This window comes from Struthio camelus, chromosome W (genome assembly GCF_040807025.1).
Source record: "Struthio camelus isolate bStrCam1 chromosome W, bStrCam1.hap1, whole genome shotgun sequence".
NCBI classification, from domain to species: Eukaryota; Metazoa; Chordata; class Aves; order Struthioniformes; family Struthionidae; genus Struthio; species Struthio camelus.
In genome coordinates this window covers 38,918,066-38,936,454 of record NC_090981.1, presented here as the reverse complement: position 1 = coordinate 38,936,454, position 18,389 = coordinate 38,918,066, and the positions used below count along the sequence as shown (strand labels likewise).

At 40.6% G+C, this 18,389-nt stretch overlaps 1 protein-coding gene across 17 annotated transcripts in view; it reads right to left on the bottom strand.

Annotated features, from left to right (window-relative positions):
• The window catches only part of LOC138060865 (hyaluronan and proteoglycan link protein 1), a 67,781-nt gene that overhangs the window by 13,747 nt on the left and 35,645 nt on the right, over positions 1–18,389 (bottom strand). For 11 of the 17 annotated variants that reach the window (XM_068925849.1, XM_068925848.1, XM_068925851.1 and 8 more), the window contains one exon: positions 8,216–8,590. In XM_068925849.1, coding sequence (XP_068781950.1) covers positions 8,216–8,590 — 375 coding nt within the window. The remainder of the gene's footprint in view (positions 1–8,215; positions 8,591–18,389) is intronic. The other 6 variants (XM_068925859.1, XM_068925856.1, XM_068925860.1 and 3 more) reach the window with 1 other exon arrangement.

The window sequence follows — 18,389 nt, the reverse complement described above, 5'->3', positions numbered from 1 at the left end:
GTTACTGGTTGTTTCTTCCTTACTTCCCTATCAAACCTAACACTGAATTGATAGATAGATCTATACTGCACATCTTCTTTTTGCTACAATTTAGCAGTTTTGAATCTTAGTTAATTGAGCAGCCGCATCTTCATTCTTGGCTCTTACAGCCCATCAAAACATAATCCACTCCATCTGGGCTTGAACAGACAAAGCTGTCTGGGGGCTCAATGCTATTCCGAAGCTAGAAACAGAAACTAGATGCCATACTCCAATCCTGTGTTTTACTGCAAGACAAAACACCCACTTCCAAACGTTAACAAATTCAGCTTAGGAAATGAAGAAAGAGGCAAAACTTCCAGCCTCAAATGGCTGCTATTGCTGTGGCTTTCAATTACATTCTAATATTTTTTTGTTGGTCACATGAAAGCCCCTGAAAGTCTTCCGCTGGAAAAGGGAGGTATTTTTCTTACAAGCACTGGTTTTATCCATTTGTCTGTGACCTGCTCTCTGGTTCAGTTTGAATAAAATTTCTAAATCCCTCCCCCTATTTTCTATATTATCCTTCCAAGTGTGTCCTGTTAGCAGTGGCAGTACCTGTAGGCAACCAGGTGCATCCAGCAACCTACTAGGATGTGGCCTGTTGTAGGGAGTGAGTTGTTAGACACCTGTTTAAAACCAGGGAATGATGGTTCTCTCACTCTGTTGGTTTGCGGGAACTTTGGCCTGAAGAGCCTTAAACCTGACCTTAGTGACTCAGTTCCTTGTTTTAAGCAAGCAGCCTGAACCTTTGTGGAGCTTGAGTAGGGAATATTAATTACAAAGGGAATGTTAATTACAGTTTAGATTTAGGAGGTAGCTCCTCTCCCAGGCACTCAGTTCTCTGAAATAGTTCTGTTAACAACAACTCCGCTTCTGCCTTCCTCCAAGGAAGGAGGAAAGAAAGTGGAACACATTAATTTAGTGGGAAATAAATCTGTTAGTGAAAGAAGAGGACCTCATAAGGCTTGCTCTATGTACCAGTGGCAGTGCAATCACAGTCCTGAAAATGGTTACTGTAATGGAAGTTAGGATTTCTACCAAATCAGAACATAAGAACTAGAAGTATAACAAAACCTTCCCATACGGGTGCCTATATTTCTATGAATGCCTTACTTTTGATACCAGTAATGTACAACTCTGCTTCTATTGCTGTGGTTTTCAATTACGTTTTTGAAGGAGGAGAGAGAATGAGGACAAGTGAAACTGGCTGTTTTGCAGAGCAAGTCATCACTTTTGTGCAGATGTGTTTAATGCTACTTTTTTTATCCTGGGTGGAGAAAATCCTTTTTTCTCTATTTGTCTTGAGAGGGAGAATTTTGAACAAGTCCATGAGAATTAGATGCTCCACTATATCAGAAAATAAGTGGAAAATAAAATAGAGTTCAATCTTGGTCACTTAAAGAATGGAAAAGACATGATATTTGCGTGTCCTTTGTGTGCTATTTGTGTTACACACTCTTATATGCAGGTAGTCACTCAAACTCAGCACGAATCCTTTGCAATTACCTGTTCACTAGAGATATGTTCTCAGTGCAAGGAGGCGTAACGGTTACCCAAAGCCAAAAGATGAGGAAGGAACCTTAGAAAGCTCAGCTCCTGTAACAATTTATGGCTGTCTATTAAGGCAGCACCATACACAATTAGCAGTTTTAAGAATATTTACAGACAGAACAAAATAACACACATTTCTGTTAATGCATGTGGAAAAAAAAAGAAGTCTCTTTGCAGCCAGAGTAAAGAAATGGGCTTCCTTCACCTCTAGTCTAAACAAAAAGTAAGTTTTTTTGTAGCCAGGGTAAACACAGGGTACAGTAAGGTTTGCTATATGCTGTACTGTAGGGTACAGTTTTATGCTGGCAGGTTCATACACTTGAAGGCAAAATTTTCCGTAGTGGGTTTCTAAAATTCTGTGTAAAGTCCTTCACTTTCCTTGAGAACCAGCTCCATTTCTCTGCCTGTCAAAATCGTCAGATACCTGATTGTTTAGCACAGACTCCGTGGGTGGCCAGTGGCTGTCAGCAGTGGCGGCGGCTCCATCGCCCATAGCTGGAAGCTTGCAGTGGTGCCTATCCGACCGCGTCCCCTCACCAAGCCATCAGGAGTTTTTGACAAATAGAGGCTAGACTTATCCAGCCTAGAGTTATCTGGCCTGAGGGCAGATTATGCCCTTCTTTTTGCTTCAGCCTTTATCAGATTTGAAGGCTGTTGTTTCTCCTTGCTCTCCTTAGGCAAATCAGTCCCAAATCTTTTAGCATTTCCTTTCAGGTTATGGTTTCTAGATGATTTTTTGTTGCTTTATTTTGAACTTTTTACTTTGTGTGCATCTTTCTTTTACAGTGCCATTGCTCACACTAGACACAGTAGAACCATGTCTGTAAAGACCTGTTACCCTGTCGCAGAAGGAATGAGACTGGTCTGACATAATTTGCTCTTGACAAACTCCCGTTGTCTTTTGTAAAACTTTGTGTTGTCTTCTAGGTATTTACAAACAGTGCATCCCATAAAATCATTTTTTCTGTAGGTAGAACAACAGATTTGTTCTGTAAAGAATGTTCAAAATTGTTTTTTGTGTATAAATGTAACAGCAACACACAGAAGAAACAAATAGAGTGCACATTGTCAGGCAAAATCTGATTTCCCCTGTTACCGCGTGCAAGGAATTGATAAGCTTTAGGCTCTGCATAATGGTTTCAGTTATGAATCCCATGTTGCTTACATGCAACTTAAGAGAAAATGATTAGATTAGGAAATGATTACAGTGATAATTAGGAAGAATTCATTTATACAAAGGTCATGAATTTGTTTGATCTATTTTGAACTATAAAGTCTTTTCTGGAAGAGAAGGCTGTTCCTTTTCTAATTCTGTCTTGGACATAAATGCAAATGTACCTCTAAGCAGGATCATAAAACTTAGTGATTTTTCTGCTCATGCGGAAGCACACAAAGAGTTTAGTTTCCATCTGGAAGAAGCAGTCCACAGAGATTTTAAATAGGTTTATCTAGATCTGCATATTTCTGGTACTGTTCGACACACGAAGCAGTTATTTCAGAGCCTGTATTGCAAAGCTATTGCATTCAGCTATCTTCTGTCTATGTAGAGAGAAACTATAAAAAAGATTTCCTAATAGATTAAAACTCTGCCTTTTGTTGGGGGCGTTCCAGATTCTTGGTCGTCTGGGCCATGAATCTTACTTCGCTGAAGGAATTGTGCACAAAGTCTGTGCCCAGGAAGTATGACAGAGGGCCAGTGCTGGAGCCTTCATCTGCCTGAGAAGTTCAGTATACAAGCCTAATGTGGTAAGGTTCAAAAGTATCTAGTATTCGTAAGAAAGAAAAAGAGTAAAACACTAAAATAAAGAAACTTTAATGTAAGCTGAGAACTCTTTCTTTGCTTATGACTACTGTAACAATATCTACCTGTTATATGAGACCTTTTAATTTAGTTAAGGTTTTAACTCCCAAAGCATTTGACAAAGAATGTAAAACTCAAGATGCTTATTTTATATGCTAGGAGCACAGCATGGCTAGTTCAGTGGGAAAACGGCTTTGGCAACAAGGCCAACAAAAATGTGTCCAGCTCCCTGCAATACTTGCCATTTTTCCAGCCACCATTCCCAGCTTAAGAGTGCTGCCCTCAGGCCAGTACTTGTACTTATAAGGCTGAGCTACAAAAACAGGATGATAACGATTAAATGATAAATTAGTAGGGTTTTTTGTTTGTTTGTTTGAAAGCTGTTCTTAAGCCGTATCCTTTTCATCATCTGGTTTACAGTACAACCTCATGAGCAGCTGCCTTGGCTCAGTGAATGGGCAGAGAAGTATATAGGTGGGGTAGAAACAGAGCACAGGGGGTGTAGAGGAGGCCTGTCAAGTCCTTCAACTGGTAAAGTTGGCAGTTTGTGAAACATGGCACTGAATCCTAGACCAGAGTTTTGTGTCTTGCTGGTGGAGGGGGAAAAATGGCATGAATCTGCTTCACTTAAATAATATCAGAAAAGAACATTAAAAAAATATATAGCATATGTAACAATTACAGGCTGAATCTAATTGCACTGTTTTTTCAAAGCTAAAATTACCCAGTTATTGTGGATAGTTTAATTATGATTCCAGGAAGCCTGTATGTCTAATAAGAATAGATCACTACTGTATTTGGAAAGGAAAAAGGTCCTTTGAGGTAGAGGTCAACTATTCTCACTGATATGTTAATATGCTTTCACCTAGCCAAAGCGTTATTGTTTGTACAGTGAACTCACATTGGAGTGATCAGCTGTTTCGTACTGCTGTGGGGCATTCCTGGATATAAATGGTTTTGTCTTGTTGCCAGGATGTTTCCTGAGGGCCAGCATCTCAGGACATCAGGCTATTGATGAAAATCCTTCCTACTGTGAGATTAACCTTATTATTTTAACAGATGTAGAATATTAGGATGGGTTTATATATTTTTCTTTTGTCCAAAGACACTGATATTTTTCCTTGATCTGTTCTGCATTGCCAAAATGCATGAAACAGCAATTAAATCCGGCACTACATGAAGCTGCAGGTGAGATGGAAAAAAATGAGTGCAGGGCCATGCAAAGAGAGGACTATATCTCCCTTAATTATATATATCCATAATAAATGTAGCTGCATTTTAATCATTATCATTTTATAAGACAAGTGAAATAAAACTTAGACCTAGAATCATTGATTCAATTACCTTAAGCTGGACTAAATTGTCTTATTTCAAACTGAGACACTCAATAGTCGCATCTCAGTTCTGGAAAGGTTAAGTTTTTTTACCATGAGGTTTCCCTAATGAGATATTCCTGCACGCGCTTAGGAAACATCACTCTATAATGTCAAAAATGAACAGTTTGACATCTGTCCCGTGCCTGACCAAAATCATCAAAAAAGACATTGTTCCATATGTTAAACACATCCCAGTTAAAATGTACTTTTCTCTCAGTAGAGGTTGGAACATGCTTGGTTAAAGAAATACGATTCCTCTCGACCTCTCCTATCCAATGAATTTCCTTATTTTGAGGGGAGTGGGAGGGTGGGAAGGAGTGGTGGTGCTGGAGAAGAGGTGTTGGGAGGTGCGTATTTCCAGGTGAGACACTGTTCAGTAGCAACCTAGAGGTCATGCTGTATATGATCAGGATGTGGAACCCAGATCTCACATTCAGTGGGCTGGTGCTATACCAACATAAACAGTCAAATAACAAAGGTAGAAAAATCTCCTTTTTTCAACTGTATTTTCACCAAAAGTAGTTCTTTTCTATCTCTGAAGCAAGGATGTCAATGTGCATCCTGAGTGGATCTAGTTATCTTCTTGCCACCCAGAGAAGTAGGATTTAAGCAGTATAACATCTTTTAACTCTCTGTCTCCCTTTTTATTTTATTTTTTTAATTGGACATCCCCTCACTTACTAGGAAGAAAGGACTCCATTTGGAACGTGAGGCGAGCCTTGGCTCCCACTTGGAGCCTGTAGGCTTCCCAGAAAAGGGCAAACTGGTTTAGGAGCAGCAAGGTACCCCCAGTTAGCAGATTTGTGTCTTTGTGGAAGATGGCTCCGAGGCCTCAGCTCCCAAGGAGCCTGGGGAACCGTCGTGTCCTCCTGAGCCCACAGATCCTGGGTCCAGTCCTTCTGAACCTAGAGCGATAAATCCTTTTTCCCCCTGCCCTTCCACTTCAAGCCCTGAATTTAAGATACACAATTTCTTCCATGTTTACTGTTAACTAATTTACGTGGTTTGCCCTCAGTATAATTGCTCTGGGGAACATCAGGTTTGAGATACCTCGGTGTCCATGTGCTGCTTAGGAAATGTAGATGTGTATCTGAGCAAACTAATGTGTAAAAGCCCAGCTGTGAATTTAGCACTTAATTCTGGGTGCTATCAAAAAACACATAACTGTATTTTGGTAACTACTGTGTGTAGTAAATAAAAAAAAAAGTTCTCATTACTTCTTTTTTTCTAGTATAGAGACTTTCAAATATTAATCTAAATACTCTGCCATGTGCAGAAGTATGTGTACAAAGCCTCAAGCCAAATTTCACATTCTGTTACTACAGCTGTCAGTTTTCTCCCCTTCCCCAGATCCTCCTATGATAGTAGACAGCATTTGTGCTGGAATCTCCTCACTTTTAATAGAAGAGAGCTAATAAACTTTGACTTCAAAGGCACAAGCTAAGTGCACCAGCTGAGTATCTGCTCTACATTTGTGGTATGATGAATCCTTTAAAGATTTTACACAGGCTCTGACCCTTTTACTTTGGCAAAAACATCATAATGCCATAAAACACTGGGAAGTCCCAGTATCTGACCAGGAACAAGATGTATTGCTATTTCACTGAAACATTTTTGAGGCCTGACAGACATATGGGCTTAGGAAGTGAGGAGACTGGCAGGAGAGTATTATAGCATGCTGTTGTGCAGAATTACTGAGCAAAGCTATAGCTGACCTAGCAATGTGGGAATGGACTCCAGGACTCTCCGCAAAACAGTGCAAGAAGAGGAGAGATGTGTTGAGGCCAAACACAGGTAAAAGACGTCACATGTTCCTAATATGGATTATATGACATTTGCTATTTCTCATGTATGCCAAACACTTGCACTTTCCCCACATTTTTTTTTTCACATCCTTCTTGTCTTGAAACCACCCTGAGAGGTGACTCCTGTGGGGCTGTCAGTCTTGTAACACATCTCCCACATGTGGGTCCCATGAGCTGCAGCCGGGGTAGATCTCCAAAGCCTTACTTTTACTTATATAAACCGGAGTATGATAAACAGAAACTGCTCTCGCTCCAGTGGCTCGTCCTGGAGAGAGCAGCTGCAGTGAGCAAGCACTGCAGTGCTTCTGCGAGCAGAGAGGAGACTGAGCACATAAGTGCCTTTGGCTAGCAGAGAATAATAAAGTCGTACGCCTTTTCCTCCTGCTTATTTTTCTCTTCACTCAGAAATGAGTTTTAGATAAAGAAAATTGGACGTGTGTACGGGTTATCTCCTAAATTTCAAAGAATAGCCTATATTCTTATTATAGATTGATTGTGGGGGGGGGGGTGAAACAATCTAAATCGACTGTCCCACTGGCATGGAAACTGTGAGGCACTTTTCTATGCTCAGAAACATAATCCATTGGTAGCCTCTTATCAGGAAAGGAAAAATGAATGTGAGGAAGGTAAGGCCATGCCACCTATTTGGCTTCAGGAAGCGATCGGTAGTCTTACTCTGCAGGTAAATTAAGTAAACACTGTAATGTACAATAGGCCTCAGTGAAAGCTGAAGATTCATATACCTCGCTAATTTGCTGGTGTGTAACCAGGATTTTGATTTTCCTTTTTTTTTTTTTTTTTTAATTCTTAACTATTCTCAACAGATGACTCGGCTTCTACAAGGGTCTCTTCTCAGACACGCACTTGCTGGTAAATATAAATGTAAGGGAAGCATTCTCATGCGACTCCTAAGTTTATTGCTGAATACAGTGCTTTGGGAAAAAGTCCAAATACTGATTTAAAAGTACTGCATCTCATAAAATTTATCTGCATTTCATAAGAGTAAAGAAAAGCTGAATTTTGGTAATTTCTAAGGTCATTTCACTAATTTTTTTGATGCTTGTGTACTATACTGTTTACAAGAGTGTTGCTGAGGGAAATGACTACAGACTACATGTAGGAATTAAGATGCTTGGCAGGCCGTGTAGGGATTTATTGTGTATAATTATAAGACTGGAGAAAACAAACCATCGTCTCTGGAAAACTACTTTAACATTGTTCCTTTTTGCAAGAAGATTTGTGTCTGCTTGATAATAGAAAATGCCCCAAAGTTCTGTGAAATAGCCATTAGGGGGATATTTAATATAATTTTCCCTAAGTCTACTGTAAAACACATAGGGCTTTCTGTAAAGTGATAGGACCAAATTAAAAACATATGGAGTTCTTCATACTATGCTTGGTCCTTTTTTTGGCTTTCCTCACACTAGGGCTCACTGGGGGATGAAAATGCTGTAGGCTAGTATAAGTTATAGAAGTCCTAATGTTTTTATAACTTATGATGGCGCTTATAGGCTGCCAGGCCAAGATCCCCAGAGTGCAATGAATCCCACTTCTCAGCTTGTTGTTATCACTGATAATACAATACTGGCGGTATTAGGAAAAGCAGGCATTTGTTAACACTGCCCATGTCTAAATTTAAGCAGAATTCAGGTGTTACCTACCTTCTAAATTCAGAGCTACCACTGCTGTATCATCCTCTAATCCTTCAATCACCTCACACTTGTATCTCCCGTAATCCTCTAGCATGATATTTGTGATTATAAGAGAGGCATCATTCTCGCTGCTTTCCTTTAGAAATGCTCTGCCCTGGTAGTTTCCGTAACTCTTTCTGTGATGTCCCATTGCAACAAAGACGTCCACTTCTTTGAGGTAATCTGAGGTGAGTTTGGTCCACTTGACCCGGATTTTGTGGGTTCCTGAGCCAGCTGTTGATGTGTGTTCATGGTAAAATTTACATGGCAGTGTGACATTGCCACCCCGGTGCGTGAAGACTTTAGTTTGTTCTGCTACCACAAGTAGACGGGGTCCATTTTCTTCTAGGATTTAAGGAGAAAAATAAAAACAAGAATTAGTCTGCATTCTGCCATTTATAGAATGGATATTTGACCAATGCATTATCTATATTATACCATAGGTCTGCAGAATCAGTTCCCTTCAATCATTTTGTACCTATGCAGCAAATAGTGTATAAGCTAGTAGCATATAACTATTCACTTGGTCGCACACATAAAGGCTGGTAACACACATTTGAAGTGAGATTAAATAGCAAGATACAGCTTTATTTCTCACTCTGTATACTTAGGAAAGTGGTGTGTGTATACTTCCAGAGAGAGAGAAAGGGCAAACAGGTTCCCAGCATTGCCCACTCTGTAGCGAGAGGACATCCTATGTAATCCGTGGTCACGATAATAGGGTTATATTGATTGGATTAATTTGGAGGTACATGTAGGGTTTGAGATCTTTCCCTCCCTTCCCTCCCAACTGCATAGTCAAATAGCTTGTTAAGAGATCTCTTGCCTTTAAGACCTTGATTCTGCACATCTGATTGCACAGGACATCACAGCCAGGGGTGGTATTGACTGCATTAACTGGGAACTTCCCTTGTGTGTTACAGCAACTCCCGTGCCTCCCAGTTTTCTCTGCTATCCAGGTGAATATGGTCATCCATAAAAGGCTCCACACAAACATCCTGTATTTCCCTGTGGGCTGCTACAGGGCTGCCCACCTCCACTATTGTTTTTCATAATTCAATGCTTGGATATGGATTGAGCTCAGATGGCAGCACACAAATCCCATCGTGATCAGGATACAGTGAATCATTCTCATAAGGTTGGAAAAATGTTACTGTATAGATAGCCCTGTCAATATAGACATCAAAAATGGCAGCATAGTTTTAAAATGTCTAATTTTCTATTTGCATTTGATTCTAACCTTTGACTTTGAGTTCCTCTTCTAACACAAATATATCAAAGGAAGGAACTTCAGTTTACCAAAATTGTCTATCACATTCTCCATGACATCCTCAAATCAGTAAAGTCCTGTCTTCTTCCCTAACTGACCTCATCTTTTTTTTCCACCCAACCTTTTTTTCTCCCAGTCTTTCAAATCTCTCATTATTTTATCTTTTAGTTCTTGCTCTGAATTTTCACATGACCACATATTTAAATAATCAGCTCCTTTTCTCCTTACCCTTACCTCAGCTTCTTTGCTCCCTTTACTTGCTAGTAAGTCTCTGTTGCTGATGTTACTCTGTTAAGTTATTGCGTTTGTGATAGTCAGGTAGAACAGGTGCTTGCTTCTACCCTTATGTTTCTGAGACTTCTTTGCTATGCTATGCTGTCTTGGGAAAACCCTGGGAAGCGCAGGTTTGATGGTGGTGATCAGCTGATGTATCCAAAAACTAGAATATTTCCTTCTTTAGCACCTCTTGCCTTTCCTGTCACGCATGGTTTGCAAAACTGTTTTAGTAACCTCAGCACTTTTGTCGTTATTGCTGTCTTCTATCACTGGGGACACTGGCTAAAGCTGGCAATGGCTCACCAGTGCTCCACTTACCAGAACAGAGCCTCACTATATGTAACAAATTACCAAGAAAGACTGTAATTACTTATGTGTGTTCAGTATGTCCATAACTGCCTAGATATGTGATTCTCAAGTCTGAGGCTCAGTCAGGCTCCCACTGACTTCAGCAGAAGCCAAGGCAAACTTCCTGAACGGGGGAATTGCTATAGAGGCCAACTCACTGTCTCTGAAGGCTACCAGCAGTTTTCTGCCAGCTTCAGTGGGCTGGAATCTGGATTTAAAGAACAAAAATCTAGAAATGCATGCAAAAATTTTATCAGCTAGAAATGTATGGATGATGGAAGGAGAAAAAGCCTAGGTTAGAGAAGCAGTGAAGAGAAAGTTAACCTGATGAATAAGCTTTCAATGATGTGCCCATCATACAGTATTTGACCCATCCGATTACCTGTTTATAGCACTGCAAAAACGCACAGTGTGTCTGCAGCTGTGGGGAGTGGAGGGAGGTGTTAAGACTTGTAGTTTGTATACATCTCCAGAAAGTCCCAGGCTTCTGACCAGTGACGGATCTGCTGGCTAAATGATAAGTTCATTCCCTGCAATGGGCAGCTTATGCTTGACTTCACTATCGGTTGATGCCGGCTATACAAAGCAGCAAAAGAAACCTCAGGGCATATAGCATTTTAGGATTAAGCCACCGGCAAACTTGTTCAGGACTGGTAATTTCAAAGACAAGTTCGTTGAATTCAAATGTTGCTTCTGCTTAAGAATAAAAGGTACACCAAACTGTGCAGTTCTTTGTCAGAAAACGCTATGTCAACTAGCTGGAAAACCAGTTTCCCTGAGAATGAACAAGTCTAAGCGCTGGAAGTTGTTTTACTAGAATGAGAGACCTCCCTACTTAATGAAAAATCATCACTGCAAAATAGATCATACGTAATGCCATATAACTGTTTTTCTTCTTCATCTCCTTTCCTCAGGCAAGGCCTGGGGTGCTCTGACAGCAGCACAGCTTTTCCTCCTCGGAGGGGAGCATCTCAGGAGGGAGGTGCTCTGGGGCAGAGCGCAAGGAAGGTTTATCTACTGCTATTTTCACACGAGGTGGAGAAGGAAGAAAGTCAAAGCAGCCGGTCTGCTGCTTTCCCTGTTTCCTCCAGGGACAAAGAAGTTTCACAGACTTCTGTCTATCTTGGGAGGGGAAATGTTATGCTTTTGGGTGGTTATTACCAAGAAATCTGAATCAGAGCTTAACTATGTTGTGTCTTTAATACTGAAATAGGCATGCTAGCAAATATTAGGGGAAAATATTGGGGAAGGAGGGAAGGAGAGTGTGACTCAGGCTGCTAACGCTAGCTCTTTCTAATAACAGCTAGTCAGTGCCAGCGAGGCCTGGAGCGCTGCCCAGAGCATTCTCACTGCTGAGGCTAACGCCAGCGTCCTGATGCTGTCGTGTGCCTCCCTCCTTGCTCTTCCCACCTGCTCTGTCCTTCTGCAGCTGTTATTATCTGGGTTTATATCTCCGTAAATGTGAAGAACGGAGGGGCAGGGAGTCTGGGAAGGGAGAGCTGGGGTGTAACCAGCACAGTTCTTCCTTACCCTGGTACATCTCTTATATCCCTGGAGGTTTAAAGGCAGGTGTAAAACTCAAAATAACACCCCTTCCCCCAACTTTTATAAAGGTCAGTTCTTTCTACAGGCAAGAGATGGTGTGTCCTCTCTCTAGCAAGACAATGGGACAGCAAATAACATTGCTGATACTCCCAGACCTGGGAGAGGAGGATGGAAGAGTCTCTGGCTTTGGAGAAAAAGCAGATGTTAGATTGAGGTGTGCTGCGTAGTTTGCTATTGGGCTAGAAGATATGCAGGCAGGAAGGAGTCAGGATCAAAAATAAGAACTCTGCAGTTTGGCAAGAAGGGAGAATGTCTGTATTATCCAGCAGCCAGTGAAAACCAGGGCCAGATTCACCTACTTGCATATTTTAGGGAGCGTGGCAAAATGAATGGACTTGGTCTTTCAGAAGTGAACAGAGAGAAAGTTAAAAAAAAAAAAAACCCGGAACAAACCAGAACCCAACACAGTGTCATTCCTTAATAAACTCCGAAGAACTGGGGGGCTGATTCTAAGCTAGGTGGATTTGTTTGTTTGTTTTTACATATGAGGGCTGAATATACTATGTAAAAGAGTGGGAAACATGTGCGTGCAACTACTTGTAAGAAGTTCTGTCTGTTCTTTCTGATCTGTATCTCTAGCTTTTTTACCTTACACTTTTAGCCATGCCAGTCCATGTAACAAACTCCATTCTTTTCCCCAAGGTGACAGCCAGAAACTACATATATGTTTATGTTTATTCTCGGCCGACTTGTAGAGCTTTTACTATTCTGTCCACGTTCTGCGCAAGAATCATTGGCTGAATTGCAAACCAAGCTCTTGTATTACCAAGATCTGCTGCTTTGCAAATGTGTCAAGTGCTGGGATAAATCAAGCGATATTTTCATCCTTGCCCTGCTGACAGTTCAAGTTTGGCACATCAGCTGTTGGAATCACCCCTGGGATGTCCCAGGTGCGAGCACATCTAGGCTGTGCCTTCACTGCCTACCGTCCAGGCCGTTCATTTGGCGCTCTGGGAGGACTGAGGCTGCAGCCACCTCACTGAGTAGCAAGTTCTGCCAGCACCTTTAGCTCTTGGACCCAGTATTTCAGCTTACTGCAGTAAAATGCTTATATAAGGAATGACTTTTATATCCTTTCATACAAAAAGCAAAGGTCTGTTGTGAAGCAGTGATCTGATCCCAGGAGATGGGGTAAACAGTGTTTCTGAGGGCTTGTGTGAGTGGCTTTCTGGCTGCTTCCCCATCAGGTTTCTGAAAGGCTGCTCCTTCTGAATAAAGTTATCTTTGTTATCTAAAGGCTGGATTATCTAAATGATGAGTGTAAGATGAAAAGAGTTGGGATAAGTGTTATTGTAGTGCCTAGCATATCACTCAAAGAAGAGAACACTTATTTTTTCCAAGAACTACTTTCTTCAAAACTACTATCAGAGAATTTGGAAGGTGACTGGCTGCTAAACAGCTATAAACTCTGCAAACAGCAGATAAACCTTTGCTAAATAGTTATCTGGAACAGGACAGTTCAGGTCTTTTTTGGAGATGAGAAAGACCATGCACATGGCCACAGAAGAGCCTCAGGTAACGGACTGATAGCAAGGGCAACCTCCAGCTGTTTTTTCTGGCTGAGAGTGAAGACAGCAATAGCCTGGTTACTAGCTCTGGTCTGAGCTTTGAGGTCAGAACTGGGTGAGAAAGGTTAGCTTGGTGGAGTTTTCAGCCTTCCAGGTGTATTTTGCCTTGTAAGATGGGCAGCAGTGGAGCTGTTACTGTCTGGATTCATTGACTCATACCTATTCCATAACAGAACTAGTCACTACTGGTGACTAATTTGCCATATTTTTTCACTCCTGCTTCCTGAGTTAACAATTCTGTCTTTTAATTCTCTTCCAAGTTAGCAGCTCCCGCATCTAGGGTGGGAAAGAATCTAGGAAGAGACCGTCAGAAGGACAACGGACATTGCCACAAGCATGGAAGGACTAAGCTGTGTTGTCCTCTGTAGTGACGCTGCCTCCGGTTTCTTCACAAGAAGCAAGAGCACAAGCAGAAGGCACAAAACTGAGGGAAAAGGCTCTTTGCTGTGATGGTGTGGGTTGCTCACAGGCTGTGGCCTTTTGTTAATCATCTTGATGCAGTTAGATGACAAAGGCAATATAACACAGAGAGAGCAGCTAGCTAAAGTGGAGTTTGTTCCCATTCCAGAAGCAGTCTGGGGCATGGGGCGGCATACAGCTCGGGAGCTGCCTTCCCTTGCTACAGCACAGCCAGCCACAGATCAGCGCTGACCTGGGAGCTTGCTGGACAGTTCAGCTTTGCTCTCGCTCTGTGGGGCCAAATTGAACACATGTATATCCCCTGGGGGCCAGTGGATATCTTGCCACCGTAAGAAGGCACAGGAGGGAGCGTGCCACCAGCTTGTTTTGCTTTCCACCTGCCATCCCTTTCTCCCTTTTCTGGCTGTTATGCAATTAGCACTGCTGTTCTTGTTACCTTTACTTTGTACGCACCTCACATTGACTTTAGTGTGATTCCCACTTGGAGAAGGACAGTAAATGGATTTTTCTCACACTCTTAGAGCTGTCAGTGTAGTCTCACCTGCTGGGTTGCTGGTTTTGTTCCAAATTCTACTGCTGGACACGTATTCAGGGTGGTTTATTTATGGGAGGGGGGTTGTTATGTTTTGTTTTGTTTTGAACTGGCTTCTGTGCTCAAGAGTAATGGCAAGGCAGGTTTGAAAGGCCAGGAAAGTAGTGTGGGGGTGGAGGGGCAGAGTCAGGCCATTAGCTGTGACCTTTGGCAAAAAGATTTAGCCACTTTATCTATCGAAACTATCCAGAACCTTATACTGACCCTGCCATATAACTTGGTTATGCCCATATTTTAGTTACAGAGTAAGAGTTACAGAGAGAATTACAGCGTATGGAAAAAATGTGCATTTTAGAAGAAAAAAAATTAAAGCCAGAAATTTTTTTTGTCTCCTTGAGAGTTTTTATACATCTTTTTTTTTGGTCAGATGAAACTCATATATTGCCTTAGATGTTCCACATTGTTAGCAGAAGATTAGTTAAATAACCCTGTCTACTATCCTACTTGAAATAAACACAGAATTGTTTCTTGCTTTCCTGTAGTATTATCTGGGACTCATTCTAAGATACCCTCACTGTTTCTGTAGAAGTGGCAGATGTTTATTTAAGAATTCAAAAATCATTTCCCTGATAACAATAACTTCCACTAGCTACAATAAATATGCCACTGTAGTATTGATATACATATATGTGTTTGTGTATTAATCAGACAATCTGAAGGGATGAGCATCAGGAAGAATTACACACATTACACTCTTTTCCACCTACTTCTCCTACTACTTGTCTTCTAACTACTTAATAACTAACTACTTTTTTATTTCACTTTTGGAAAAATTCTAAAAACTTTGGTTTGGACAAACATTGGTTGTACGGCTAAGGAAAGGCGTTTGTTATTGGGCCCAAGCATGAAATTCATTTTGTTTATGTCATGAGAAAGAAGACGTAGGCATCAAAGTTCCATGTTTCCACCTCCAAACTGTCAGGAAAAAATATTTTCTGTGCGTTATTTTTAAGTTTTGACAGACAACTGGCAATAGAGATGCTGATAAATCTTGATTAAGACGTTCAGCTATACAGTTCCAAACAGCAGTACCTGCTCTACCAATGGCAGAGGAGAAGTTTATCTGCCTCTCAGAGACAGATTTATCCGTTTATCTCAGAGATGACAAGATTGAGGTAAACAACTTTTCCTCTGATCCTACGTATTTATGCTGAGTAATACATTGGGGTAAATTGCTAAAGGGGCCACGTTAAGTTAAGTTGTTGTTTTGTGGAGACCTAACAGTGCGTAAAACCAGTAGGGAAATAACAAAACTTCAGGCCTTCTAAACTACTCCCTTTACCTTAAATAAGAGAGGAGTGAACTGAAGTGTTTTACATTCTGGAAGCATAATTGCACTTTGAGAAGTGAGTCTGACAATGCTGCCAGGCGGTTCTGTGCCTCTTGCTAATATGTTGGTCAGATCAAATGCAAAGCCCTGAAAGAGGCAACAGAAGATAAAAAGGCCCAAAATGATGACACTACTTCTGTACCTCTTCTGCATGGAAGGAACTCTTCACTGGTGGGATGGTATAGCATGACAACTGTTTGACAAGACCAAAATATCGGATAGAACCAGTATGGACCATTTTTAACTCTCGAATTATCTTTCAATGTTGTACATCTGGAATTAGATTCATGCATCAAGTGACAGCAAAAGAATAATTTAAACTGATATTTAGCATGAATCCTTTTTTTCCTGAAATATTTCAGTCTATAATAATCTTTCACAACCAGAATATCTTGGTATCCATAATTTAAGGTCTACTGCAGAATATGCCGTCCTGAACACCTTTAACGAAACCTATGTGCCAACAGGAGGTGAGGCTGTTCTTTGCCCATTGCATGCCGTGAGTATAGACACTTTCTGAAGAAGAAAAGTTTTACTAATGTAAAAGCAGCAGCTCAACAATGAGAAGAGATGGATTATGAGATAATTTAAAGTGTCGTGAATGGCAATAAAAGTAGTATGAAATTTTAAGGGAAAAAATAAATACAAGAAAATGGAAAGAAGTAACAGGTAACATCACGGGAAGTGGGAAAATGAAGAAAGGTGGAGCAAAGGAAGAAAGGCAAAAGGAAAGAGGCCAAGCGTGAGACTTGGGAACACCAGAATTAGTGTATGAGATCAAGTTATTAGTACATCTAGTCTAATATCATGTTTTTAGCAAGTCAGGAAAGTCTAGGAAGCTTCATTCTCCTTTTTGGTTCTATCTTGTTTTCAAGAAGGAGAGGTGGATGGTGCATAAAACTCATCCTCATGCAGAGCAATGGAGGCAGAAATTGCATCCATTTTTGTTACTGATTAATGGGCTTAATTTCCTTTTTTTCCCATAGCACAACATTAGAAAGTTTTCTGCTCAGTTCATGTTCTAATATTTATTGATATGTATAAATATATTGGCACAGAAGGTTCTTGAGAGGCTAGAAGGGCGTGTCTTGTATCCGAAAGTTAAATAAAAATTCATAACACATACATAACAAATTCATTGAAATTCAAGGAAAAGCTAAAATTTGGTTCTTCTCAAGCCAAACTTTGTATTCTCTTCCCTGGCCTTTCTTGCTATATTTCTAAATCTTGAACAAATTGGAGGCATATGTTAAAGATTCTTACTACCCTTAAGAAATTAAGTTGGCAGTTACTGTGATAGCTGAGTCAATTTTGTTTATTTTGCAGAATGGCAACCCACAGAAGAATCTTCTTATCTCTGAGAGATGCTCTGGCTTTTCAAATTTCGAGGAGAATACCCAGAAACTAGAATTTACACTGACAGACGGAACAGAGTTATGCATACAGGCTGAGAAAACAGAAAGGTATGAAAGCTTCATGAGAATCGAGACTGTAAAATATGGGTCTCAGGCTAGAGAGGATCCTAAAGACCATCTCAGCTTGGCTGATATCTATCTAGATTATTAGTGCTGCCATATTCCTACTAGGAATGGACCTACAGAAGCTACACAGGTAGTGTGCTTTGAGGGCATTTTGGGAAGCGTTCAACAAGTGAGAATCATTCAATCTGGGACTTGTCTTGTGGGCGGACACTTCCTAATAGACTGATTGCTAGTCCTCTGTGACTGAGACTGGCGCTGTCTGTAAGAAAAACTCTAAGTGAAGAAATCAGAGGAAATATTTAGGAGAAAATATCTACAGCTAGTGTGATGATAAAGAAGAGGTGTTTAGAAAAGCTGAAAGATGCCATCATTTTAAGAGAGTGGACATCTGAAAGCTTTTTAATAGAAGCAATGATCTACCAATACAGTTCAGAGGAAAATGTAATCAGTGAAATGCTGTTTGTTCTGTTTAGCAAACGCTAAGTCTAGCAGAAGTTTGTGTACTAAAGGAAGGCTAGCAAAATGGGGGAATTAGATCTTCTGGTTCCTGACACAGAACTGTCAAGGGAGACAGAAACATGCTGAAATAGCAGTCAGGGCTGGATATAGTATTAATAGGTGGCTGCTCTTCAGGAAAGTTGTACAGAAAAACAAAGGTGATGAACTAGCTTTGTACATTAGCGCTACAATAGGTTGGGGAAGAAATAAGACATGATGGCAAAAATAAAACAGGATAAGGATCAAAAGCATGTCAGGAAGGACTGTAAGAGAGCTTGCAGTAATAGTAAGAGAAGTCTTCTAAACAAGCATAGGTTCATTTCAGAGTGTGCAATGACTATAGAGATAAAGGTGGTACACAAAACAGAAATGACCAAAGTGCTATATATATACATATGTATTTTTTTTCTACTTTTAGTGAGGTTGGTTTTGATGTTCTGAAGGTGGATGGTGTGATGTAAATGAGTGCACTGTTGTGGAATGAAGACATAAAAGTGAAAGCTGAATTCAGAAAATATAGTGTGTTCAAATGAAAAGGGTGGAAAAACAGGCTCAAATACCAACATCACTGACACTTAGTCTGCCAAACCTGACAGCAGAGATATTAGCTGATCTATCACATTGAGAATGGTACACTAAGTTGCTTGACAAAAGTAAAATGATACATATATGTAAGAAAAGTAATTTAGCCGTTAAGAAACTGATTAGTCTGACCTCAACAGCAAACAGGACTTCAGAACAATTTTTGAAGAAAAA